At 41.8% G+C, this 27219-nt stretch overlaps 2 protein-coding genes across 7 annotated transcripts; one reads left to right on the top strand and one right to left on the bottom strand.

Annotated features, from left to right (window-relative positions):
- Positions 1-1762: 1762 nt before the first annotated feature.
- RIC8A (RIC8 guanine nucleotide exchange factor A) lies at positions 1763-23753 on the bottom strand. 6 transcript variants are annotated; one of them, XM_083417807.1, is made up of 13 exons: positions 23660-23753; positions 23514-23584; positions 21127-21342; positions 18486-18670; positions 14370-14417; positions 11302-11916; positions 10076-10170; positions 9220-9370; positions 8418-8513; positions 7924-8068; positions 6881-7025; positions 5628-5747; positions 1763-3048 (listed from the first exon to the last, which is right to left on the bottom strand). In XM_083417807.1, the coding sequence occupies exons 4-13, from the start codon at positions 18567-18569 to the stop codon at positions 2913-2915; spliced, it is 1635 nt and encodes a 544-aa protein (XP_083273933.1). In that variant the 5' UTR covers positions 18570-18670; positions 21127-21342; positions 23514-23584; positions 23660-23753; the 3' UTR covers positions 1763-2912. The 6 variants fall into 6 exon arrangements, with proteins under 6 accessions (XP_083273933.1, XP_083273934.1, XP_083273936.1 ...); XM_083417808.1 differs by adding an exon at positions 20461-20533 and having other exon boundaries at positions 23514-23668; XM_083417810.1 differs by lacking the exon at positions 21127-21342 and having other exon boundaries at positions 23514-23668.
- BET1L (Bet1 golgi vesicular membrane trafficking protein like) lies at positions 23696-27155 on the top strand. Its single transcript, XM_083418072.1, has 4 exons — positions 23696-23829; positions 24378-24469; positions 24878-24934; positions 25676-27155. The coding sequence occupies exons 1-4, from the start codon at positions 23811-23813 to the stop codon at positions 25841-25843; spliced, it is 336 nt and encodes a 111-aa protein (XP_083274198.1). The 5' UTR covers positions 23696-23810; the 3' UTR covers positions 25844-27155.
- The last annotated feature ends 64 nt before the right edge of the window (positions 27156-27219 follow it).

The following is a 27219-nucleotide window of genomic DNA, read 5'->3' as shown; positions in this document are numbered from 1 at the left end:
CAAACTTGTATTTTCTGTCCTTGAAATCATTTAATGGGGAAAAAAGTATTGTGGGCATCATTCACATAATTGTCTGACATTTTTCTGGGTGTTATTCAGCATCTTTGAATGACAGGATTTTATCTGTTTAAAAGAGATGCTGGGCTTCTGGGTTTCTTCTTTCATTATGTAATTGTTGACAAAGAGATGAAAGGAAGCTCTGGGTGGTTAGAACAGTGTTTTTTGTAGTGTTACCCTGAATTAACATTGAAATTGTGGAACCTATTAAATCTAGTACTGCTACTTTATGAACTTCAAATCACCATTTGAAGATGCAAACACCACTTTGTACATGTCAAGTGTGTGTAGCTTAATATTAACTTTGTGGTTGTGCCATCCAATAAGCATGTAAGCCAAGGATTACCCTCCGCTTTTAGGAATTGTGACTAGTTTGCTCCCCCAATTTGAAGAACTCTACTTATTTCTCTCCAATTACAATCAACCTCAGAGGCTGGATCCCCCGCCCCCAAGCTCTATTTTCGGCAAGGCCATTTTTGCAAAGAGCTTCTGATAATTTGAATGTGCTAACAGATTTGTTTATATGAATGTGTGATTCAAATATTGGATTGGAAAGCTCTTGAATTTAGGATAAGCCATTCAAATGAGACATTTGAATCACCAGCCCTGCTGAAGTGTGTGTGTGTGTTTGCTATATACTGTCACCTCTTACCTGCCTTTTCACCAAACTAAAAATGCTGCAACATTTCCTTACATGTGAGTACCTCCATCATATTGGTTGCCTTTTTCTAAACTTTTTCCAACTCTACAATATTGTTTTTGAGGTGAGGCAACCAGAACAGTATAGTACACAGTATTTCAAATGTTGTTGCACCCAAGATTTGTATAACAGCAGTTTTATTTTCAGCTTCTTTCCTAATGCTCCCTAGCATGGAATTTGCCTTTTTCACAGCTGCAGCACAGTGGAGCAGCATCTTCCATGGAGCCATACACTACAGCCCCAAGGTGTTCCTGGTCACTGTCAGTTTAGAACACATGAATTTAATTTGACTTTTTGGTCCTGATAGACATCATTTTACACTTGCTTCCACTGAATTGCTTTTGCCCTTTCATTCAGTTTGGAGAGTCGTTTTGAAATTCTTCATAAGCTTTGTTTTAATGACCCCGAACAATTTTATTTTAATGGCAAGGAAGACAAAAGGAATACCAATGGCCATAAGGCATGATGGCTACATGAACAACAGGGGAAGGCTTGGTTGTGGGCTTCCTGCAATTGCCTGATGATCACTCTGGGAAACAGGATACTAGGCAGACCTTTGGTCTGATGTGCAGACCTTCAATTAGTTTCATTGTGTTGAAACGTAAGTGATTAATAACCTTTTAACTATATATTAGCAGGATGGGTATGCAGAAGAGTCATAATTGTACTCAATGTTAGTTTGTGGAGATAACCCAAAGTTTCCAACATTTTCAAACAGTACAGCTAGAATCAGAGGCAGCTGGAAGATCATCCAGTCCGATGCAATGGGCGGGATACTCCACATATGTGATCACTACAGACTGACTGATAGACACCAATGGCCTCAGTGAGGTTTCGTTTGTTGAAAGCACAGAAAGTTCCACTGCTCACCCACATGGCATTGTGCTTGAGTACAACACTGCTATAACTGGACTCCTCCCAGTTTGGCTACGGTTATATTGCCAAAAAATGTAATTTCTAATTGCTCAGATACAATCACCCAAATAATCAACAGATGCACGCATATTGTTATCTGAAGGCTTCATTTATTCTAGTGAAAATCTTTATATTTGTGCTAAGTTCAGAAACTGTTGGCAAAGTTGGAAACAAAGTAGGAGATGGAGGCTGCTTTTTTTAAACAGAAAAGCCTATGATCAGGATGAAGGTACATAACAGGGTGAATGCAGAGTGCTGTGGATATAGGGGAACTGAAGCAGATTTAGAGTGCGGTTAAGCAGTTGGTCACTGCCTTTTGTCTGAAGAGCACAGAGAGTGAGAGTAGTCCAGAAACTAAACATGGTAGAAAGAGGAGCATGGTGTCAAGGTTATAGTGGGGATTAGAGGCCTCCTGGCCCCAAATTATCAACAAACGCGAACATTAATGTCGCTGTGAGCAAAGGATATCTCAGAGTTTTGCACATTATCTCAGATAACGGACACATACCACACATATACATACTATTTCAACAATGCACGTTTCCTTACCTGCATGTTTCCATACACATGTAATGTGTCTTAAAGGAACTGCCAAAATATGTGACTGATTGCCACACACATTGCACTTATATGCCTCCAGGAGTATGCTTTCTTGCATTTCACATGTAAAAAAAATGCAGGCTTCTCATTGTTCACACATTTCTATATTCTATTAATATGCCCCAGTCGTGTATGCAAATAGACATTTACATTTGCCAAGAGTATCCGTGTGTTTTAAACACCACCACGCTGTATGGTTGCTGCATTATGTGCTTTGCACAAGTATCAATGCACGCGCGCACACGCACACACACATATATATCACCTGTGTGTTTCACATTTTAGTCCCATACAAGTAACTCTGCAGTGCACTCACAGCACCCTTAAGTGCTACTAAACCTCCATGATATAATAAGAGATTGCCCTTCCCTCCATGAAATTTCTGTTCAAAAATACCTGGAATCGGAGTGTAATAATCTTGTGGACACAGAGGGAAAACAGATCAAAAGAGCTAAGCTGTAAAGAGCTCTCTAAGGTAGGAGTGTTATAGAGCTAGAGAAGAAACAGATGTTATACCACTCTGGGCGGTGGAGATCCATCCCATGGGAAGTCTTTTCTTGGGACTGGTCTCCTGATACAGCACCTGTTACAGAGAGAGAATAGAGGGTCCATAGGTTTTTGAGGAACAGGAAATGTTTTTTCAGTCCAATTCCAAGTCAGAGTCAGATGATAACCTCTCCTCAGATATCTGATGGACAGCATCCTCCAAGGAGGTTACATTGAGAGACGTTAAATTGCCATCTGGATTGACCCCCATTGGTTGGATGACTCGCTGTCTGCAATGGAAAGGAGAAATAGCACAGTCAGTGAGGGGCTCCTCATGATAACATTCTTAGAGAAAGAAGCCTACATTAAGGACAGACCAGTAGTATGCCCACTTTGAGAAATGTAATTCATTTGTTGATCCTAGCAGAAATAGTATAAAATAGCCATACATACCACCACCAGTAAGAACAGCCCCAACCCTCCCTCAGTTTGGCATCTGGTACATGTGCTGACACTGCTTGGCTCACATCCAGAATATAAATACTCACACCATGGACAAATTTACTCAACTACAGATGTTGCTCTATTAACATTTCTAGAAGAGAATTTGAAGCTTTCGGATGAGATTCAATTACTACTGGTTTTATATGACAATCTACAGTAACCCAACAATCTACAGATCATCAGGTTGTTAGGCAGATTTCTTTTCAGGCACCTAAGATTGTAGGACCTGAATCTGGTGTCATTAGCAAAGCATGTGCTCAGTCACTGAGCTACCTTTAAGGATCAAGTGGAATGACTTTTCCACTGCTTTTCTATCTCCTAGGGCCCTTTTAGTCCATCAAGGGAACTTGGTCAGTGAATTCCAAATACGAAGAACATTTTTCAGTCTTCTGGAGAAACTACTAAGCAACAACAAATGAATCCAATCAGAATGTAGATTTCATTTAATCAAATGTAAATGAAATACTGTATAATCAGTGTGTCAAATCTAAGAGTGTTGTTTAGATTTCTTGGGTAGCAAGGATGTACTCTCCATTTTTAGCCAGAAAGCAGTTTTTCATGCTCAGAAACCTGAACAGAACTGCCTACATTCTGACTGAAATCAATTTATATGATGAACCATTTCCACTGAAAGGAAAATATTTTTTGTTTGAAACTCAGTGGGAAATGTGGAGACTAGCTTGCTAATGAAGGCTTTTCCTTCATTTTACGGTGCACTGCAGCTCTATTTTTGGCTTCATCACTAGTTAAAGGGCACATTAGCCATGCACCAAATGCTAATTATCAGCCTTTCAGAACCTTCATGACATACACCCTGGAAAAGTATAAGGGTGTGATTTTCAGAGAAGTTAAGGTCCAAATGCAAGTTTGTAACAATGCTAAAATTACACTGGAAACCCAGGAAGTGATTGCTCCAAAATCTTTCTCCGCTAATCTAGCTGGAAAATGCCTCAGGGGTCCTTCTGATTAGGCCAGGTCAGCAGCAAAAGAAAGTGACATTGTAGTGGAAATACCATTAATGAAATGCTCAGACTAGCATTTCTGTCTGTCTAATGCACACTGGAAACATGGGGCATCTGCATAAATAGACTGACGGCTGCTCAGCAAGATGTCATTTGAACTCCTTAGGTAGATCCTGGACTCCTGCCCACACTACTCTTAAATGATGTATGAACAACTACTGTAGAGTGAATGCCTGCTGGGAAGGAGAATGGGTGGCATTAGCTGCCATCTGCCTTTGCAACAGTACTTCCTACTAGCAGCTAGCCAGAGTTATCACTACATAGCCTGCAGAATGAACTTTGTGGAGATGACATTCAAATGTATACTGTAGGCAAGTGGTGTGCAATCCCCCAGGGTGCAGATTTCCATTATTCCCAGTATTCACACCCAGTTTATCCAAGGTGTTCATTTTCCAGCACAGATGAACCGCCACCTAGAGCACTGATTTTTGGGTTCCACTTCCCCCTCAGGATTCTAGAAAATTTCTGCTTTAATATTATAACAAATATTTCCAATCCTCACTGTTGAGGAAGAAACTTAATGATACATGGTCAACATTTTCCAAGCCCTGCTACTCTAGTTCCAGTAGTCAAAAGGCCAGAATACCAGCACCCTTTTGGTATGGTCACCTGTCATTGCCTTCCTGTTGCTTGCCACTAAGTTCAATATAATTTTCCTCGTCCACTAGCAGTTACAAAACAGTCTAAATGCTTTTTTAAATATGAGATGCACACTATTTCATTCCAGCAACCACATCTGAAGGCAATGAGTGAAGCCCTACTGTCACCAAGTGATGGAAATCCAGTGTAGCTGCTGGTTACCATGAGAGGAAGTAAAGCCAACAGGGAGCTTGACACAGTGCATGGATTGGCACCCACACTGTGCTGAGCTCCCTGCTGCCATGCCCCCCCTCCACCTCTTAGTAACTCACAGTGATGCACAGCATTGGGAAGCCAAGAAAGCAATGCTACCCCATTAGCCACCACTGATGCCAGGGCAGTACTTCACTCCTTTGATTCTTTCAGACAATTGGTTCCATTTCATTCCCATTCAGTGACTATTAACACATAATGGCTTGATGGACAAAATCATATTGATATCCTGTGCTACCTAACAGGCTCGTGGCTGTTTTCAATGGCCTTTCTTGATGTTAATAGCCCTCCTTCCTAGGAGCTCACAATCTAAGACAGTCCAATGATTTGGAGGATAAAAGAGGTCAAATGTAATTCAACAATTCAGAAATTATTCGTTTGAAGTCACAATGTCCTTGGAATTTCAGAACCTTTGATTTTAACTGGTTGACCTCTTTTAGCCTGCTCTTCAAACTGCTGACCCACTTCCAGATAAATCTATCTCATGGTACCTTGAGAGTTTGTCAAACATGTTCACCAGTTTCATTGCTTCAACCTCTTTCTGCTCATCTGTCATCCCCTCCATTGGGTTGGGAAGTTTCTCCTCCACACGTCCCGTTATAGGGTTAATGCTGTACGAGTCAGTCAAAACAACAACACACAGAAAGAAGGCAGAAGCATGTTCATTTAAAAAGCAGATATACTGACCACTGGCATAATGACTGTTGACTGTACCAGAGATGTAGCAAACATTCTTCAACACTACATGCTACCTAAAACCAAATACTACTAAAAAATTGAAAATGGCACAGGATTCTGTGGCAATCCCCCTACTGACATGCATGGCAGTTTTGATGCCCATTTGGACTGGTTATCGTGGAAGCAGGGGAAGAGGAGGAGGTTAGCAGTCCAGCAATCTAGTGTTTTAATTCACATGCCTATTACAGACATACACCTTTAACATGAGAATACAAGGTGCTTTTGTGTCTCTATCCCCAAAGTGTCCAGAATAGCACTCTTTACTCAGTTCAGTTCAATCTTATCCCTCTCATTGTCCAGGTTCTTATCTTCACCCCTTTCCCAGTAATGTTCACTTCTCCCTCCTCTGAATTTCAATAGTCCCTACTTTAATAAATTTTCTATATGTGCAAATGCATTCACATGTATCACAATATAAATGATGAGCAGGGGAAAATGGGAAGGGGTAGCAGAAGGAAAGAACATTGACATGGGATTGTGAAGTTTGTGCTAATAAAACAGTTAACCAAAGAAATCCGCAAGATGGATTTAATCGTGAATGATGGAAATTCTGTATATATTTGGAATAGAAGGGAGAATCATCTGCTAATGAAGGGGATGGGAGGAACGGGACAAGGGATAGGAAGAGAGAAAGCAACCAAGATAAATGGGAGTGGGGAGGAGTCAGAACCTCTTTCATGACAGAGAAGCTTTCGTACATACAGCCACCTATAAATGGAGTTCAAAACAAAGGTTTGTGATTCTCTGCAGCAGATTATAGGGGAAAGCTGTTGGTGTAGACATGCAACTGTGAAGACGTGGCAGGCAGTGAATAAGGCCATTAGGCATGGAAGCAGATAACCACAGTATTAAACACAGGGAAATGAACATCATGCCAATAAGAACGTTGGAAAGAAAAAAATGAGTAATGGGTTGAGTGAGGAAAAGTTAACAAGAAAAGGACTTGTGCCAAAAGTAGAAGAAAAGGCAATACTTAAGGAAGCAATGCATACAAGGGGGTCCATACTTGGGTTTTGCCTCCTTGTATTCCTCTGTATCAGTGTCTTCATCCTCAGAGTATTCTCCTTCTGTCCGACCTCCTGTCATGAGGCCTCGGGCTGCCAGGAGCCCCGCAGCATTCCCATATCCCGTGTACTTCACAAACCGTGACACTGTTGAGGAAAATAAAGGCAAAAGGGTCATATTCTTCTGCTGCTACAAAAACAATCTGGAAAAGACTGCTGAATTCAAATGATCATAAAACCGACTCTTGCTTATCGGACCACCTTTTAAGGAAAGGATTTCTTGCAAGCCTCTCAAGTCTGTAAGTCACATTCAGAGCTGCTTCACTTCACCTCTTTTGCTTCTCACTCTCCACCTGCTGTACAGGCCCAGGGAATCCCCTTACCCCTGTAGCAGCAGGGAACCCAGCTTCTTTGACCGTTAAAGATATTTGTATGGCTTTTACCTCAAGCAAATATAATATCCACACTTGAAGAAATGTGTGAAATGTCATATGGGACTGCTTGTAGGCATCTATGGGCTGGTGCATGTATTTGGAGGGAAACAGTCACTTTGCAAAGGAAAAACTGTTGTCGTTGTCCTAACATTCAGCAAAAAGAGTGATTTAATTGTGAAGCGAGGCCGTTTGATTGAACTTGAGAGAGAATATGTAAGTATGTGGCTATCAAAGCTTAAGTTTGGAATTCCCTCCCTTTTTACAACAAATATTTTTCTTTCCTAAGTGTATCTCTAGTCAGTGAATGTTTAGGGTGAATTATTTGGTTCTGTTTCATTCCACCCTTACCCAGGCAATATGTAATTTTGCCTTATGACTCATAAGTGAATTGCCTCAGCTCTTAGCAGCCAAGCCACCATTAAAACATATTCTGTCTGTCTACCCCAGTGCTATGAATCTTTCAGCAGTTACGAAGTTGGATGGATCAGTCTATTCACTCAACTGCGTTTTCAGACAGTCAGTGTTACAAGACATTGTAACATACAATGTCAGACATACAATGTTACAAGACAACCTTCACTAGATGAAATAGAACATGGAAAGGCACACACCACTCTCCTTGCAGAGAACAAAGAGGAATTCCGCAGCACAGTGCTTGACATCAGTGTCAATGTGAGTCATGAGGCGCACAAGCTTATTTCTCAACAAGTTCCCCACCTCCGGTCTATTTTTCACATCCCGCAGTGGAGGGAGTACCTGCAATCCCATGGAAAGGGAAGAGTTATTTTAAAAGGCCTTCCTATTACGTTGGTTTTCATAAGGCCCTGTAAATATTGCTCCAAAAGTGCCACTACATCTTTGCAGAAACCATCATGGTGACTTTTGCCACTTTTACATTAGGCAGACACATGCCCACTCACACTCATAGCAAGGGATTCAAAGCATTTTTCAAAACGATAGGATCACACAAAGCCTTAGGTGACAATTTCAGTATTTCTACAGTATATATTTCCAGAATGATGGCATGGGTGGGACTTGCCTTACATTTTTGCTGGATCAATGGAAGCATTATTGCTTAGGATCCTACGTAATTTAAATACAGTACCTTAGCTTTAAGGAATTTCCTGGTCTGCCGATGGGCTCGAGCACTCTCAGTCAGCAAGTTCAGCACAGGGGTCAGGCTCTCCTTAAGCTTGTGACCCTAGAGAAGAGCCCACAAAAAAAGAAGGTGGTAATAATAATCACAGCCATGTTGTTTCCCATGTAGGGAAAAAATACAGCAGAGTACAATTTTTATTATGGAAGGATCTAAAAACACTAGTTTCCTTTCTCTGAAACAGAGCAGGTAAATGGCAGCTCAGCTGCAGGCAACATAATAAATCATCAGAGTAGATCAGGCACCCCCAATCTTCGACCCTCCAGATGTTTTGGACTACAATTCTCATCATCCCTGACCACTGGTCCTGTTAGCTAGGGAACATGGAAGTTGTAGGCCAAAACATCTGAAGGGCCGCAGGTTGGGGATGCCTGGAGTAGATCATAGGCATAGCCAGAGAGGTGAGGGGGCAGCTGCCCTCCCCAATGAAGTAAATAAATAAATAGAAATACTTAACTAACTGACCAATTGCATTGCAGATATATCTGTTCTGTCCCGACCCCCAACATAAAGTCTCTCCCCCCACAAAAAATAAATCCTGGCTCCACCCATGGAGTAGATATACCTTATAACCTATCCCTTTTCTCAGATGAAACTTTATGGTATAAGAAATTCATGGTACGCACCAAAACCTGTAACACTCTGTAGTTCCCCCTTCCTCTCTAATAAATATTACAGTGTATTTCATTGGCTGCATGAAAAGAATCTGAAGTAAATGTGGGTGTGAGGCAATGAGGAACTTTTCACCCACCCTGTCAAGACGTCGGTCAAGGAAATCCAGCAGAACATTGACAGCATCCATATTGACTCCCATATATTCAAGCGAGCCCGGATGCACCTTGGGGGCCAGCAGGACATCCAGACACTTGAGAGGCAGATTGCCTAGAAGGTTGACTGTGTGGCTGAACATGCAATGCAAGACAAAATATGCAAAGGAAGTAGCCTCCACATCAACAAGGAACCATTTTGTTTTGTTGTTTAAAGCTGACAAAAATCTAGTTTATTTCAATTTTCAAGCACCACAGGAACAAGACCCAAAACTATCCTTGCCTTGGTATCGTGGCAAGACTATAAACACTCCTGAGAACATTTAACAATAGAATTTACTTCTCCCATGTACTGCCTCAATTTTCTCTTCCCTTCCTTTGCTGTTTTCTGATGTCCATTTTTAGATTATATCAAACTAATTATTTATAAAGTGCCATGTACTATATCATCATCAACAACCACCACCAGTAGCCAGTGGCGAAGCAACATGCGGCAGCCCCTGGAGCAGAGAACAGGCGTGGGCATGGCTGGTGCGTGTCCCGGGGGCGTGGGGCGTTGTCTGCGGGGGCGTGGTGCACATCCCAGGGTTGCGTGTCCCCGGGGGCAGCCACAATGGCACCCATTCTCCAAATAGTACCCGGTGTGGCACACTCCCCCGCCCCCCCTGTACAGAAGTGCAGGTAGCACTATATCAATCAGTATCAGCAACTAAAGTTCTTAGGTACTAACTGTGTCAAATAGACCTGACCCCCAGATTCTTGAATACCCAAGCTGTATGGCGGTCATGATAATGTTTTTTGTTTTCCCAGCCAATCCAAGCTTTTCACCAGGATAATCACCTGTGAAATTCTTCTGTCCGATCTTCACCATCTGCTGAAATCATCAGGCAGTGACGGAGGAGGGCACCCAGGCGTCGGTACAGAGCAGCATCTTCCTGGCCCCAAAACACAATGAAAAGCCTGATTATGAGAAAGGAACATCTCTCTCTTGTGCACAGTCTGTTGGTTGCAAAAAGCTACGCTTTACAGTACGTTCTCAAAATGGAATGGAATTCTAGTCCAAAGAAAAACTGTGCCCAAGGAAAGTAAAAATGTGCATCGCTGAAGTACCCTGCTCTGAATACAGCCCTTAACAAGAGAGTTCCTGGCACCATTTTGTGGAGAAATGTGGGCATAGTAACCAAAGTAGGGCTGAATGAAGGAGTACGAGACTCCTTCATTCAGCATTTCTTTCTTCCCTTGACCCCTTATCCTTCTCTCTGGGTGTCTTGATTATGGTCCCACAATTTTGTCTAAGCTGCATTCTTCCTTCTCTTTCCCCACAATGTAAAATGATGCAAAGTGGTCTTCAGGTTAAGAACAGTTTCAGGTTAAGAACAGACCTCTGGAATGAATTAAGTACATAACCAGAGGTACCACTGTATATAATTTGATGAAATAAATAAATAGTATAAAATATACACGCAGGAATTATATCCTTCACAAGTCTCCCTGAGCTCACAGTTCATTACTAATCCAGAAAGTGAGAGAGACTCTGAATTTTTAAATAGCTTGATCTGCTAGGTTTTAATCCGCATTTAGTTAGTAAACAGACACTGCCAACACTGCTGCTTACACCTCAACACCCACAATACTAGGCTTTCTTTCTTGAGTTGCCATGCATTGCTGAAAAATAGATTCCAACAGATTGTAAAATATCTGATGTTACTATGTTTTAGATCAGGATCGTGGAAGTAAACACATTTTAGAAATGAATGTTTTCATTCATTTAGCCTTTCTTTTTTATTGGCTTCGAGTGTGCAGGAATTTGTGCTTTTCTGTGTTGATAAATAGGCCTGTTTATAACAAGAGTCAGCCAGTGGGCATGAGCAGAATTGACCAAATATATAGGTGCTCCCACAGAACAAGTCAGAAATGCAGGGAGGGGGTGAACTAAGGCAACTTGCCCCCTTCCTTTCTTAAATGGTGTCTATAAGCACAGGAATCATGGATGAAAGAAACAGGTACATAAAAACAGAAATACATCACAAAATTGAGCTACGAAAAGCTCCCTCTGAGTGTCTTACCTCATCTACCTCCCTCTTGCTGGTGTCAAATGTGATATTGAAGAGCACTTTCAGGATCTCCATGGCACGCTCCACCTCCTGCCGAGGCAAAGGAGCAGAAGGGTTCCCCTCAGCAGCTACCTCGTGAGGGTCCAGCCACTTGACTCCCAGGGTGAGTTCCAAGGTATCTGTCATCAGGCCGATACCACGGAGTTCCTGCGCAAGCTGCTGCCGGATGTCCACCCTCAACGCCGTCAGCAGGAAGAGAAGGCGCAAGTCAAAGAACTTGATATCGTGCGGGAGGTTTCTCTCGTTGTAGAGTTTGATGCGGTCTGTGAGGCCCACCACGAACCGGGCTTCGGAGGTCAGCTCCTGAGCCCGGGGACTGCTGAAGACAATGTTGCAGAGACACTTCAGCGCCTCCAGGATCACTTCAAGGTCGGGAACCTCCAGAATCTGCTCTTCTGCGTAATCAATCCCCGCGTGCCTGGCCAGCGTCTTCAGGCCTTCCATGGTTGTGAAAGGGCCAAGGCAGCTTTTGTCTCGGGACAGGATCCGTATGCTTTCCAAACAGGTGACCTGGCAGGATGGCTGCAGCACCCTCTCCAGAAACTTGATCAGAAGCGCAGCCAGTTTCTGAAGCATTACAGAGGTGGGGGGTGGGAGAAGAAAACTAGTAGTGAAGCAATAAATGTCTATGTGAAGAAAGAAAATTATGTCTGCGCTAGTGGATTGCACAGGTTGAACGAGCTATGTTGTACCTCAAACCTGCACAACCCATCCAGTGCCTCAGGCCCTATCCATCTTGGTCAGTCCCTGCCAGTTTGGATCCCATTAGTACATCTGTGACACGTGTTAATATACTGTACCACTTATTATTTGAATGTAGAACAGTTTATAATTTTTAAATAAATAAATATAGTTAAAATAAATGAGGCTTTTTTTGCCCAAATGTGCACTGATCTACACTTGCTTATATTGGGCAGGTTAAAAATTTAATAATAAAAACAGCAGCAGCAGCAACTGCATTTGCAGTTTTAATGACAAGTTCCCTGCAATTTGCAGATATGCCTTTGGGACTCCTCTCAAAACCTCTGCCATTGTCGGCAAAATTCTAAGTCTAGGTCATTAATGAGCAAGTTAAAAAAAGGAGGTTTAAAACTGATCCTTAAGAGGATTCCACTTTCTATACACACACCCTCATTGGTTTTAGTGATAGGTAGTTCTTTGCTTTCTGCAGGCCACAATAAAGCAGCAAAATGATACAAAAGTGAGTGGAGGAGTGCCATAGTGGAGCTTCAGTGAAAACAGATACAGTATTTAAAAATAGGCACATTTGTAGTTTCATGGGTTCTCTCTCTCTCTCTCTCTCTCTCTCTCTCTCTCTCGTCTTCTCTTTGTATCCTTTTATTCTGCAGCAGGTAAGGTAAAGGGACCCCTGACCACTAGGTCCAGTCGTGGACGACTCGGGGGTTGTGGCGCTCATCTCGCTTTACTGACTGAGGGAACCAGCGTACAGCTTCCGGGTCATGTGGCCAGCATGACTAAGCCACTTCTGGCGAACCAGAGCAGCGCACGGAAACGCTGTTTACCTTCCTGCCGGAACAGTACCTATTTATCTACTTGCACTTCGTGCTTTCGAACTGCTAGGTTGGCAGGAGCAGGGACTGAGCAACGGGAGTTCACCCCGTTGAGGGGATTCAAACCGTCGACCTTCTGATCGGCAAGCCCTAGGTTCTGTGGTTTAACCCACAGCGCCACCCGCATCCCTTTCTGCAGCAGACTATGGGTCAATTTAATCCAAATTCAGTAAAGGTACAGAGGTATCTATTTTTGGAGCATTATCAGCAAACACTTGTTTAAACTGATGCTAGTGAACAGGACTGTTTATGCAAAGAACTACCGTTCTCCTCAAAGACTGGTGGCTTATTTCTGTCAGAGTTCAAATCCAGAGAAGAGAAATTGAAAACAGCTGGGGGGTGGGGTAGGAGAAGAGAACAAGTCACAGTAGCTTTCTGCCCCGAAAGTGAATGCAATAAAGATATCTGCATAGTCACTGTATGCAGTTACATCTTGGATGATTCCCCTTTTCTTTCTGCAATTTGGCTATGCAGTAAAACTCAAGGAAGCTTCCTTGAACAGATAAAATTATACTGGCTGGTGCACCTACTGAAAATGTGCTTGCCAATGTGTGACCCTATTTATTAAATTTATATCATGCCTTTCCACATAATGACCCCCAAGTTGCCCAATAACAAGATAAAAATACAACATAAAACAATCCCATACACATAAACTACCACCTATAAAGCAAGCAGGTAAAAAACACGTCAATAAAACTGCCCGTTAAAAACAGCAACAGTACTTTTTATTATCTAAAATAGTTAAATAAATGTTTAATAATCAAATACTTACCTATCTATCATAATAGTATTAATAAGATTGGTTATACTTATCATTAGTAATAGTTCATATTATTTTATGTTAAATAAAAGTTAACTATAGTATTTTAAATAGACCTTATAGATCTATATCAACAGAAATGTTGATATAGAAGGATCACAAATGCTACAGCTTTACAGGACTTATGGTTTGATGTAATTGGCTTAGCACTGCTGCCTCATCAAGGAAACTTCATGAGGGAACTGAGCTCCCATTCTTTATTGTGATTGTGCCTCCTCATAGAAAGGCCTTTCTGTATAAGCACATCACACAACCACTAGTCAAGTAGATTATTTGCTACTCATCTCACGGCTCCAAGACTGGCAGGGGGGCGGGGTTTAACAAAAGAAGTGGGACCTGAATGCAACAGGTGCCTCACTATCAAACTGTACTCTGCTTCTTAACCAGCATGTGGTTTTATGAGGCAGCACCATCAGCCACCCTCTAGCTGCTACCAGGATGATTTCATACTTCTTGAGGACCATAATACACATGAAGCATGGTTTTGAACTAGACACTTTTGTTCAGAAGGAAAAGCTTCCATGCATGTAGGAGGAATTCAGTGCTTTCAATGTCTAGGGCAAGTCACCATCTCACAGCCTCAGTGATCCTGATGGAGTAAGCAAAATAAGAAAATAAGTACTTACCCTCCTTTCTTCCTGTTCCTCATCTTCAAAGGTGAAACACTGTGATTTCTGAGATGAAACAGAGACAACAGATATGTACTAAGAAAATAAACTTATTCTAAAAGCGCGAGAGGAATTTTAAAGCAAGTGATAATCAACTGATTTCTGCTGAACACCTAGTCCTACAGCATGCAACTCCAGTGAACACTATAAAGCAGTGAGAAGTTAAGCAAGAAACATGCTTAAACTGATAAATTCATACTGAGGAGCATATGAAAGCTATGATACAGTGGTACCTCAGGTTACAGACGCTTCAGGTTACAGACTCCGCTAACCCAGAAATAGTACCTCGGGTTAAGAATTTTGCTTCTGGATGAGAACAGAAATCGTTCTCCAGTGGTGTGGTGGCAGTGGGAGGCCTCATTAGCTAAAGTGGTGCTTCAGGTTAAGAACAGTTTCAGGTTAAGAACGGACCTCCAGAATGAATTAAGTTCTTAACCTGAGGTACCACTGTATAAGGAAACTGTGCAGCTCTGAACAATTCTACTGTTTCATATAAGGCTATGCTGAAGAAAACATCAAAAGATACATAGGATGCAATTCTGAAGTAATATAAGACGCAGAACAAAGCAACTTTGGGGTGCAGCCCTTAAAGTACTTGCATCTGGAAAGCCCTTTGAAGCCATTGAGGATGTGCTCATTTGAACAACACAAAAAAAACGGTTCTCCATTCTGATGTCTTCACGAGAAAATGACAATCTAATTAGTTTCTCTTGACTTTGGAACAAGAAGTTTCAATATATTATTGTAGCCAATTTCTATTTGAGTAAAAATTCTTATGAGTCTGCAACATGGAAGACGGAAGAGGCAATTTTCTCTAATTCTCCCTTCCTGCTGCAACCCCCTGCACTCTCTCTCATGCTTCTCTGGAGAGTCTTCCAACCTTCTAGAGCAGATTTTGTAAGGCATAAGGGACTGCAGGGGGAAAGTGAGGAAAGTTCCATTGCCCATTCATGAGATGCTCCTGCCAACAAAAGAGGAACTCTGCTCAAGGGATGCTCCCACAAACAAGCCTAGTTATGGTCCAAGTTTTTGTTTTTGGAATGTGTATATATGTCACTTATGCAAATCCCTAGCTACTGATCATAATATTCAAAAGTATGTTACATGATTTGTTTCATTATAAGGAGCTTAATAAACTAGAATGTACAGAACCTAGCATGTTAGGCGTGACCAGTAAGGGTCACATTAAATCCTACACAGAATTAGAGACACTGAGCACTGAAAATATCTAGAGTCCATTTTTAAAGTATGCTATACATACTTAAAAAGTTGGAAACTTTGAATTAAATTCATTGGGTCATTTCAAAGCATACCTATTCAGTCTTGAGGTACCAGGATACCGAGACATCCAAACATCAGCAAAAGATTAATTGTTATGGTAAGGCAGGTAGACAGCTTCATCTCATACCACTATGGTTTTTTTCTTCCATTTACACTGTATGAATCTAAAATCTTTAATGCAGCCCTACACTCTCCACATCTTGTTCTACTGAAATTAACTGTCCTGAGATAACCTTACAATCATTTTAAGTGAGGGTAGATAGTGACATTTTTTCCACAATGAAGTGGTAGGGGAGCACACAGGGCTCTAACCTGAATTGTCAACTACCACTCAAAAGATTACTGCATTCAAGGGCAATCCTCAGTACAAGACAGTTCACACAGCCCAGCCAGCTTTCCTGAAGGAAGAACACATGGGAAATTGTAAATAAGGACCCAACATTCGAGTCCATTTGCTTTTTAAAGTCTTCTAGATTCTTTTTTAATTTTACACTGCTATGTAAACATTTCATAATCACAATGTATTTTTTTTTAGCAAATTCACTTTTGAAGATGATTCTCAAACAGACACAGGCAAATCACTGTTGACAGGTCTTGTTCACACTCATCTATGCACATTCCAAAATCATGTTCACCTCTTTCAATCCTATCATATAGAAATGAAATGGAATACTAAGATTCCAAATTTAGGAATGATTTAACAATGCATTTTGGCTGTATGAAGAGGATTTCTTTAATGATCAGGAGGCCTTATGCTTCAGATCTTGCAATATGTTTTATTAGCAGCAGCAATGGTTTCTGAAACTCTGTTCTACGGTACTCTGAGGTTCTGTGAAAACCTATCAAGGGATCTACAATAGTTTTAATTTATTAGATATGTATTTCACTTTTGGACTGGAGTCCTCAGAGTGGCTCACATTCCACGTGGGAAGATATTGGGGGGGGGGGGGGAGGATGAAGAACAACATTATCAATGAGAATACAGTGGTACCTCTGGTTATGAACTTAATTCATTCCGGAGGTTCATTCCAGAGGTCCGTTCTTAACCTGAAACTGTTCTTAACCTGAGGTACCACTTTAGCTAATGGCGCTTCCTGCAGCCCCACTGCCACTGTGCCACCGGCGTGCGATTTCTGTTCACATCCTGGGGCAAAGTTCTTAACCCGAGGTACTACTGTACTACTTCCGGGTTAGTAGAGTCTGTAACCCAAAGTGTTTGTAACCCGAGGTGTTTGTAACCTTAGGTACCTCTGTATTGGTAATGATGGGCAAGCTTCTCTGAAAGACAGCCCTGCCCATTGAATCATACACAGTTTGCTATTGCAGACAAAGAACTAAACCATATTTTGTACCATCTTGTTTTGCTGGGGTAAGGAGGAGGGAGAGATACAGGAAGAATGGCCTATTACCACCTGAGTAGCCATGTTGATTATGACTGTAAATATATCTTAAAATATCTCAGCATTAAACTATTTCCATACTGAGAGACAACAGTGAAGCATTTCTGGGTGCTCAGAGAATGGCAGTCGCTCTTCCAAACACTGATGGAGAAACACCAAAAGGTGGCCTTTCTGTTTACAAAGCTCTTGTTCTCTAAACTTCCAGGTAGAATATTGATTTTCTCTATCCAAAATCGCCTACAAATGCATACATACAGTATATACACATATATCCTGAATGGAGTTCTAAAGGTTTAAACCTTTTTCTCTGCTAATGAAGCTGATATTTTATCTACCAGTTTCTGCTTTATTCATGTTGTCATTGCTACAGCTGGAATCTTTGCCACAGCAAAACAAGGGGAAGGCTCAGCAGTGGAGCACAAGCTCTTAATGCAAAAGTTCCCAGGTTCATTTCCCAGCATCTCTAATTAAAAAAGCATCTCAGGTCAGGACTTGGAAAGACCTCTGGTCGAGGCCTCGTTGTGAGCTGAAGTAAACAAATGCTGGATTAAAGACCAATGATCTGACACAGTGTAAGACGATTTCATATGCAAATAAATACATGCAGTTTGCCAACTCATTTATTTTTCCTCTGAGGAAATACCACTTATGCTACATATAAAATGTGCAGCTTTGCTTATTTCCCACCTAGTTTGAAGGTCTACCACAAGGGGAATCACATAGATATGTAAACCAAAAGTATTCCTGATGCAACTGCCTGTAAATTAATGACACATTCACAGGAGCTTGATTCCAAGTTCTCAGATATGATTATCATTGAAGTATCTGGTTCTTGTGTCAGTTTGAAACAAATCTAATGGTTAGTGCCTTAGACTGCTTGTTCTCACCATGTTCATTGTTTTTCCTCTCTTCCCCATCAGTTTTCAAATGCCATATCTATGGCAATCCCTTCATTAAGAGATTTTTTAATTATCTAAAATTGCACAGTAGTTCTATTCCACATACAGCTCCTCCTGGGGCTGCCTGTTTGTTAATACCACACATCTGCTTGCCACATAAAGCTCCTCCTTTCCCTTCTGCTCTCCAAAATCCGTCCTTCACTGCTAACATCGATTTTTCCAACACGTCTGACTCTGGCCAAAGCAGCACAAGCTCCCCATTACATACAGGAAAAAAGGGAGAGTGCAGTCACAAACAATCAATATGCAAATGACCTAATCTTTGCAAAGGCAAAAAGATACTTGCTTGCAGAGGTTAACAACATTTTGTTGAAGCAATGCAGGCAGATAAAACTGAAGGCAGCTTATGGGGAACGGCACCAAAGCACCAGCACAGATTCTCCAGCTGATCCTTCCGACTGACATCAGCCAAACAATTTCCAATGAATACTCACCTCCTGGTTGTAGATCTGCAGCACCTTGAGAATAGTATCTTGCTCCCCACTTTCGACAGTCTCTAGCACAGTCCGGAGCGCCATTGCTCCACGGTGTGGAGGTGGCCTGGAGTGCTGTAAAGTGTGGCAAGCGGCTTTGCAGTCTGGCTGGATAATTACAGATGCGCAGGGCCCTAATCACACAGCTGAGGAGGAGATGAGGAAAGCAAAGTGAGACTGCCCACTTCAATATGCCCAAAGCACAGAGCAGATGGATGATCCTAGTAAAACCAGCCAGCAGCTCACTCGCTCTCTCACACTAATCCTCTTCCCTCACTGAGCTTTGCAGCTTTTAAAAAATGCCCTCCCAGCAAAGCACCTACAAAAGCCTCCCCCTCCCCCAGTCTGAGGATTACCTCAGAAGGGATGCTGCAGCTCCCTGAAATAGCCTCCCTCCTCCAACTGTCCTGGTTTCTGTTACAGCACAGAAAAACCTAGAACCATCCCAGTGATATATTTAAAAAATGTACATAGCACAATATAGGCAAACACACACACCCATCTAGGTTAAGGTGGCAAAATCATTTGTCAGGTTTCCACAGATCTGAGTGCCTTTTAAATTGACTCCCATTAGATCCAAATACATGAACCTGGTTAAATGTATCATCTGCATTCAATTACCACAGAGTAACAAACATGGCAACTGTTTAAAGGATGTGTGGCCATGTTTGTTTCCCTCCAGTAGTCTTTCTAATCACAGCACATGATGTCAGCACACAGTGACAGGGTGAGGGAGATCAGCAGGCCATGCACACAAGCTGGGAGAGGCAACAAGAAGTCCATGCCTGTCCCATCTTGAGAGTGCTCAGCCTTATAATCAAGTGCATTCCATTTACATTATAGAATCCATCCTGGCCTTCAAAACTAAAATGCTAATCATGATGATATATGTCTCTTCCTGCAAGTTGCAAATTATGTGCAAGCCAGAATTACAGAAGCCTGATAACATTCCCAGAATGCCATGAGTTGTACTATCTAAGAGTCACGTCTCATTTTTAGAGGTGCCTGACCTTCACACTTTACATGTGTACTGAGGAAAACACTACCCAGCTGCCACAAAGTGTGAAATTGCTGTGAGCTACAGCTTACATGGACATAATTAAATACTTGCTATGAATTCTTTGCAAACCAGCAAAGAGTATGGCACAGAACAACATCCAAATAAAGAACTAAGAGATACGATGCTATATATTTATGACCAGATACAGGCAGGCATTGTCAATTCTGGCACAGCACCACCATTCTTGGATCCATAAATGCTTCATCTCATAAGAATTCAGCTGTCTTTTATACAAAATTTAATCAGCTCTCAGAGCTACAGGCATTGGAACAGTGGGGTATGTATGTGTGGAGACTGAGATGTAAACATAACCAGAGTATTAGAAACAAACTGCATGAAAATAAACAGCCTTCTGTACACATAGTTAATGCACGTCCCCACCCAGGGCCAATCACACAACTAGTTCCTCGCAACTGGAGCTGGATCAAGGTCTCTGTTGCTAAATCCCTGAAATCTTGTGGGGAATGTGGGCTTGTATGTTTTCCTGTATTCTCTTTTAAACACTGTACAAAAAGTTTTATGACAGTTCTCCAACAATAAAATTGTCCCCTGATTTCTCCAAGCACCCTGGTGGATTTGTCTGGGGCCATTTGTCCCAAACTGGGACCATTTGTCTCAAGTACAAATTGTGATTTGGCATACTGTTATTCAACTCCTATTAGGAAGGTTTGCAATGGAGTGGCAACATGAGTTTTGTGTTTACAACAAATAATTGAGACCATCTTTTGCCATAAGGTGTAACCCATTTTCTAAGGGAACTAAAAAGGAAAATATAGAATCATTGCATAAATTAGCTCTTAATTGCATAACAGTTTTTTGACATCAAGCATTGTCAACAAGTGAAAGTTTATCAAAGAATGAGGCCAATAGCTCAACTGATTGTATGAGTTAGCTTGTAACAGCTTGCGAAACAGATCACTTCCTTTATCTTATATAGACTTGTGATAATCTGAAACAAAAGCAAAGCATTTTAAATAAGGTATATACCTTGAAATAGGAAACATCTGGCAGTACTTGCTACAATGATTGTAGTTAGCACTTCCACTACAGGTCCACACACATGCAAGGATTTTGTAATTTAGAAACAGCCATATCAGTTTATTTTTCACCCATTTCCAGTGCACACACTGGAAAAAAAGATCAGCATCAAACAGAATATGCAAACCTTTGTATATGAATGAAAATGTAAAGCTGAAGTCAGACCTGTTTCTGTTTAGGCAAGCCATATATACATAGATTATGTTAATCATTTAAACTCCATCAAAGCCTACTGCCATCCACATCCCTCTGGAAAACATTCACAAGCTGGGGGAAATGGAAAATATCCCATTAACCTATATCCCAGCCTGTCATCCAACATGCAAGCTACATGACAAACTCCAAAATGGTTTAAAATAATATTGTTTATATATCCATTCCCCCCCTTTTTTTTAAAGAGCAAAAAAATCATTTTCACTATAAATTCATGCCTAGCTAGTCCTACTAACCTGAATTCAGAAATTTAAAAACCAAACTAATCAGAGGGTGAGGGGGAAATGTTACCTTCTTTTTAGTTAAGCTGCCTTTTGTGTGTGCAGTTTTCGATCAGACTTCCTGCTTCATTTCCTGAAAACAGCAACTCTCCCTCCTTCCCCCAACCCTACCAAATGCAGTTTTCAAGAGCAGGCAGCGGCTTTGTTGTCATTCTGCTGGAAATCCTGCTAGCAGAAAACAGAGGGCGCAGTGGGGAACCACAATGCTGGGCTGCTCATCCAGAGACTGTAGAAGAGAATGAACAGGTCTCTTGGGAATTCCACCCCTTTTAGTAACTGTCTTCAGGCTGATGGGAAATGGTGAATGCAAAACCATACGGGAAGTGAGAAATCATGGCATGGAGCAGATGACTGACTACAGTCAACTCTTGGCTTTGCTCCCCAGGCAGCAGTCAGAAATGGCAAACCAGCATCCACAGATTGGATATCCAAAGGATAAAAAAGAAATCACCTGGATTTTGTTTTACTCTTGGAGATAACAGACTTATGGAAACCCTTAACCCAGCTTGTTATTTCAAAGTCCTACTTTGATTCTTCACTAACTAGATAGATAATACTTTAATCTTCTGTAATGGTACTTACAGAAGCTTGTGTATCCTCTTACTATTATTGTTTTAAGATTTTGGCGTTTGTCACCCTGGAGCCCTTTGAGATGAAGGCTGGGGTAGAAATTTAATAAATAATAACATAGATTAATGAGGTAGGAATAACTGCTACATCATTGTTCTACATAAATATTGATCTAGATTCTAGACAAACACTTAAATGTATCACTCTTCTATGTATAAGCATAAAAAGTCAATTGTACCAATATTTAACTACCCTCGCTCCAGGGGGGCAACTTGTATAAAATATTGTGGGGGGGGGGAGGTAAGCCCTGCACCCCATAATCAATCACATGATGCAGTGCATGCACACCATTTCAGGGCTGGCCCCCTCAAATATTTTATTGGGGTGGCCAAATACCCCTTGGCCTCTAGGAGTTTGTGCCTATGCCTCTCTCTATGATTATTACACTAAGGGAAAAGTAATCCATATTATCTGTTCCTATCTACGGTATGTAAGCACTGTCTTTAAACATATAAACCACACACCCTCAATCGTGTTCCGGTCAGTTAACATGTCATTTTAGACTACTTTCTTGAATGAGTTCACTAACTTCAGTTCCACAAGGGAACTGAAGTAACTCCCCTTTGTCCCAGCTCCTGCCAACCTAGCAGTTTGAAAGCACACCAGCACGAGTAGATACACTCTGGCACTCATCATGGTCTTCTGTGCGCCAGAAGCGGTTTAGTCATGCTTGCCACATGACCTGGGAAAGCTGTCTGCAGACAAACGCTGGATCCTTCAGCCTGAAAGCAGAGATGAGCATCACACCCCATAGTCGAATTCAACTGGACTTAACTGTCCAGGGGTCCTTCACCGTTATCTTTACCTAAACATTTATTTATTTAAAATAGTTGCAGGCTGCCTTTCTAGTAAAGAAACTGCTAATTTTATCAAATAAATGTCTTTGAGCACATGCAAGCAGAGCAAGTAAACATCTTGCTGCTGTGTTATTTTATGAATAATTACTGTAGGTGCACCAACTCTGCATGTGATTACACTGTAAGCCATCACAACACAAAGTTATCTGGCCCCTCAATATGAAAATCATCCTTGCTCCTGGTGTGTTGGTAAGTGCTTTTGGACAAGACTGGACTTGCCCCTTATAAATGTATTTGGGCTTTCAGCCAGAATCCCATTCCCTTCAAAGGAACTTAAGCAACTTGCATGCAGGATGCCAGCCTTAATTACCAATTATTCTTTTGGAGTTATATACCAGTTCTTGGCAATGTATTGTATCCAGTACAAGAAAATTAGTGTCCGGTATATTTAACCTGAAGAAAAACACATGAAGAACTTAGATGAACTGGAAGAACTAACATACTCATAAATTGTTTACATACACAAAGAAGTTTCTGTAAGCTATTAGGTATAGGGACCCCTGACCATTAGGTCCAGTCGTGGATGACTCTGGGGTTGCGGCGCTCATCTCACTTTACTGGCTGAAGGAGCCAGCGATGTGGCCAGCATGACTAAGCGAACCAAAGCAGCACATGGAAATGCCATTTACCTTCCCGCCTACTTGCACTTTGACGTGCTTTTGAACTGCACAAAACCTGGAAGGTGGTGGCATAAAAATGTCACACTTTAGCATTTGGTTTGCCAAACGCCTCAAGGCTCACTTGGAAGAATAAATAATCTTATAGACCTGCACTGCTCAGGAAAAAAGGGCGAGGAAGGAGTGCCACCTTTTCCTCTAAACGACTTCTTGCCCTTTTAACACCTGTGTGACAGGAATTCATCCAACGAGCCTTTGTCGCAGCCCACTAGAAGCCAGAGCGGGCCCCTTACGTGGCGATCCTGCCCGAGGCCGCGGACCATCCAAGTCGTTCCCGAATAACAAGGGCGACGAGGCCGCTCTCCTGAGGGAGGGAAGAGCAGGCGTTGCAGCGCCAGCCGAGGACAAGGCCTCCGCTCCCATTGCACCGCGCCTCCGCAAGAGCAGCCGGAGGCCGCCTCCCTCTCCAGCCGACAGGAGGGGACGCTGCGGCCGAGGGGGGAGTTTCCCCGGCTAGCCGAGCCTTCGCCGCCGCCGCTCCTCCTCCTGCTCTCTGTGGGCGGAGCGGGACACGGAGGCAGGAAGCGGCCATGGCGGACTGGGGGCGAGGTGAGATCGCGGAAGAGGCTGGCGAGGGGGCGCCGGAGCGGGAGCGGGTGGTGGCGGCGGCGGCGCTGCCTTCCCTCAGGAAAACGGGCTGGAGGCGCCGTTGCTCCGGCTCGTCGCGCTGCCTCAGTACCTCCGTGGCCTGTGCTGGGGGTGGGGGACGGGGAACAAAGGAGGCATTCTGATCCTCCCCAGGTCACAGTTGCCACCTTCCCCCTTGCTGGGGGCTCCTGTGCCTTCTGTAGTTGACTGGCGGGCAAGGACGTGGCAGCTTTTTTGCCCATGCTTTGCAGTGTGGCTTTCCGTTGTGGTGGTGGAATGGACTCTTCCCCATTCGCAGGGCATTTGTGTGTGTGTCTGCAGTGTGGGGTAACATCCCACACTAGCAAAGTGGGGAGCCTGCTGTGCCCTGTGATGGTGAAAATAGGCTTTGGAGTGAGCTGGGGGAAGGTCTGCAAAATAACCACACATTTTACCATACTACCTTTTGTTTTAACAGTTGTTATGTTTTAGCTGCACTAAGTGGCATAATTACTTTATCTTCATTCCAGGTCAGAATGCCAATGCTGTGGATGATATGCTAGATGTGGAAAACAAACGTATGACTGAAAACCTAGCCTCCAAAGTCACCCGGCTAAAATCGGTTTGTAGATTACTTTCTTTACTTGGGGCATCCACACTTAACCTTTTGCCCTGTGCTTTCTAGGCACAGGGCTGTGCTTTGAAATGTCATCACTGAACATGTTTTCTTTCTTTTGGCCCGCCGCTTTCCCATCAAAAACTTGCTCTTTCACGCTGAATCAGAACAAATGGAAATTTGTGGCATTTGGGCAAAAAGGAAGTCTGGATGAGCCCTTGCTCTTTGATTGCTGTCTTGCTCTCCAGAAGACTTTGGTCTTTGAGGGTTTTTGTTTTTGTCCCCAACCCCCTTGTATTTAGTAATATACAGAGAATTGCTGAGGAGCAAATGATATTCTTGTTTGCCCTTTTATTAGTTCTTTCCGAAAGTTGTCTAGGTGTCAACAACTGCTTCATTCTGTGTTTTCAATAGCTTGCACTGGACATTGACAAAGATGCTGAGGATCAAAATCACTACTTGGATGGCATGGTAAGCAACTGTTTGCACTCTTTAAGAATTACTGATGAAGCTCAGCATGAGCAAACAGGACAATTAGTTTGTACTGGAACATATTTCTGTACAGAGAAGAAGTCACTCACAAGTCTATTGGTGTAAGTAGCTCTGTTCCAGAGAGTTAATGTGTTTTAGCATGCCATTCTACTTCTGGAACATGCACACGTATCTTTTTTTCCTTTCCAAGAGGGACCAAACTTGTTGGTCTTCTGTTGGTAGTGATTCCCTGAGAAACTGGTGTTCAGTGATCTGGCATCTAATGGCAAATATGCTGTGAAACTATTTTATGCAGTAAGGTTCGTGTCAAATATTCTGAATTTCTTATGCAAGAAGTACCTGAATGAACAAGTGTGCAAACCTTGTGTGGACCTTGCACAGACTACCACATGTTATAATGATCACATAGAAGTCTTATTTTCTCACTGGGTTATCGCAAGGATAAATGAGATCAAAATATGCACGCAGTAAAGTCATTTAAAATTGTTATTGACAAGGTCAAATCTTGAATTTCACTAGTGTATTTTGCTGGTGTGGGATCTGAGCACATGTGTCTGCATTTGTTTGGGTTTTCTTTTTAAATATCAACAGTATTAAATTGGAATTCAATTAACTGAGTTAAATATATTTCTCTCACTGAAGTATGCCATATGTATCATGTTGCTTCTTTCAGTAAGCAATGTCTTCTAAGTACCTTATTATTTCTACTCTTTGCATTAGGATTCCGATTTCATGAGTGTGACAGGCCTTCTGACGGGGAGTGTGAAGCGTTTCTCCACTATGACCCGGTCGGGAAGAGACAATCGTAAACTTCTTTGCTACGTCTCTGCTGGACTGATTGTAGTCTTCTTCATCCTCTATTATTTGGTGACAAGAGCACGGACTTGAGTAATTGTCAAGATTTTGTATTGGATAGTTGTTGAAGAGGGGGAAAAACTGATGATGAAAATGGTTTTGGAAGATCTTCAGATCCTGAAAATATTATTCAAATGTTGACAGTGATCCAGAGGCACCTCTGTGGATTTCAATATCATCTCTGGGTTGTTTTGACGCGCTCTCTTAAAAAGAATATAATTTATTCTGTTACTGTTCCTTTGAAAATTTAAGTGCAGCACAATTCACATCCTTGTTGAAACCAAGTCTCTATATAATACCTTATTCTCTCTGCTGTCTGGGTGGGAAAGCATGCTGGTGATGCCACCTCTTATAATTTTGTGGTCAGCAGGAAAATCCTGACACCCATGTCAGAGATGTTCAAGTGCCCAATTTAAATGAAAAAATACTACCTGGAGGACTGTGATGCATCTCTTGAGAACCAATTGTGTTATGGACAACTTCTTCCTAGAAAAGTAACTTTGAATTTATTTCCACTTCTGTTAACACCAGCATTTATAAGTAGTCAAACAATCCTTTTTGCCTATTACTCTCAAGGACTTGCTTAGTAAAACAGAGAACATTCCTAAACAAAGGAAGAGTGAGAACTTGCACAAATGATTTTATCTCATTTTTTTTCCTTCTTGTTCTAGTCTGTCCCCTGACCAGATTATTTATATTTGTTTCTTGTTATACAAACCTTACCTTATAGCAAGTTAATGTATATTCGCTTTAAAAAGTTTGTCCAAATCATCCTTTCTGTTAAAGAATTTTATTGATTGATTGATTCTTGGTTAAGTCTTTAGCTGGCTGCTGAATAATTATCCACTTCGCTCTGGAATCAAGTAACATTTTGCAATACTCCTCAGTTTTAATGTTTGTTACTAGGTTTTGGCACCTGGAGTGCCAGAAAGGTATTAACAGCAAAACTCGAGTTAAGTTTGTGTGTGATTGATATATATATATCAATCTGTGTGTGTGTGTGTGTCCTATGCATGTATACTCAAAACTTGGGTAAAGGCACATATGATTGCAGCCTAGGTTTTTCATCTCTCGGCTGGTGGTCTGACGTTCCAGTTTCCCAGATATAACTTTCCATAATTTACTATGTCACAATTGAAATAATATAAAGCAGAAAGATTCTGGTACAGTTCTGCTGTGTATCATGGTCTAGTTGATACATTGCTGATCTTTGTCATTCGAAGCCTGACTTGATTTGGGTGAATCTTGCTTTTTTGTTTCTCATTTATTCTATAACATCTCACCATAGCAATAGTACCTTCACACTGGTTTTTAACTTAAAAATAAAATTAAAACAGGTTTTAAACACCAGTATTTTCCCCCCTGTATCCCTGTCCCTAGTATAAATTCTGATATATACAGGTCCTGAC

This window comes from Podarcis tiliguerta, assembly GCF_965153285.1.
Source record: "Podarcis tiliguerta genome assembly, chromosome: 1".
Classification (NCBI taxonomy): domain Eukaryota; kingdom Metazoa; phylum Chordata; class Lepidosauria; order Squamata; family Lacertidae; genus Podarcis; species Podarcis tiliguerta.
This window is presented reverse-complemented; position numbering and strand designations above follow the sequence as displayed.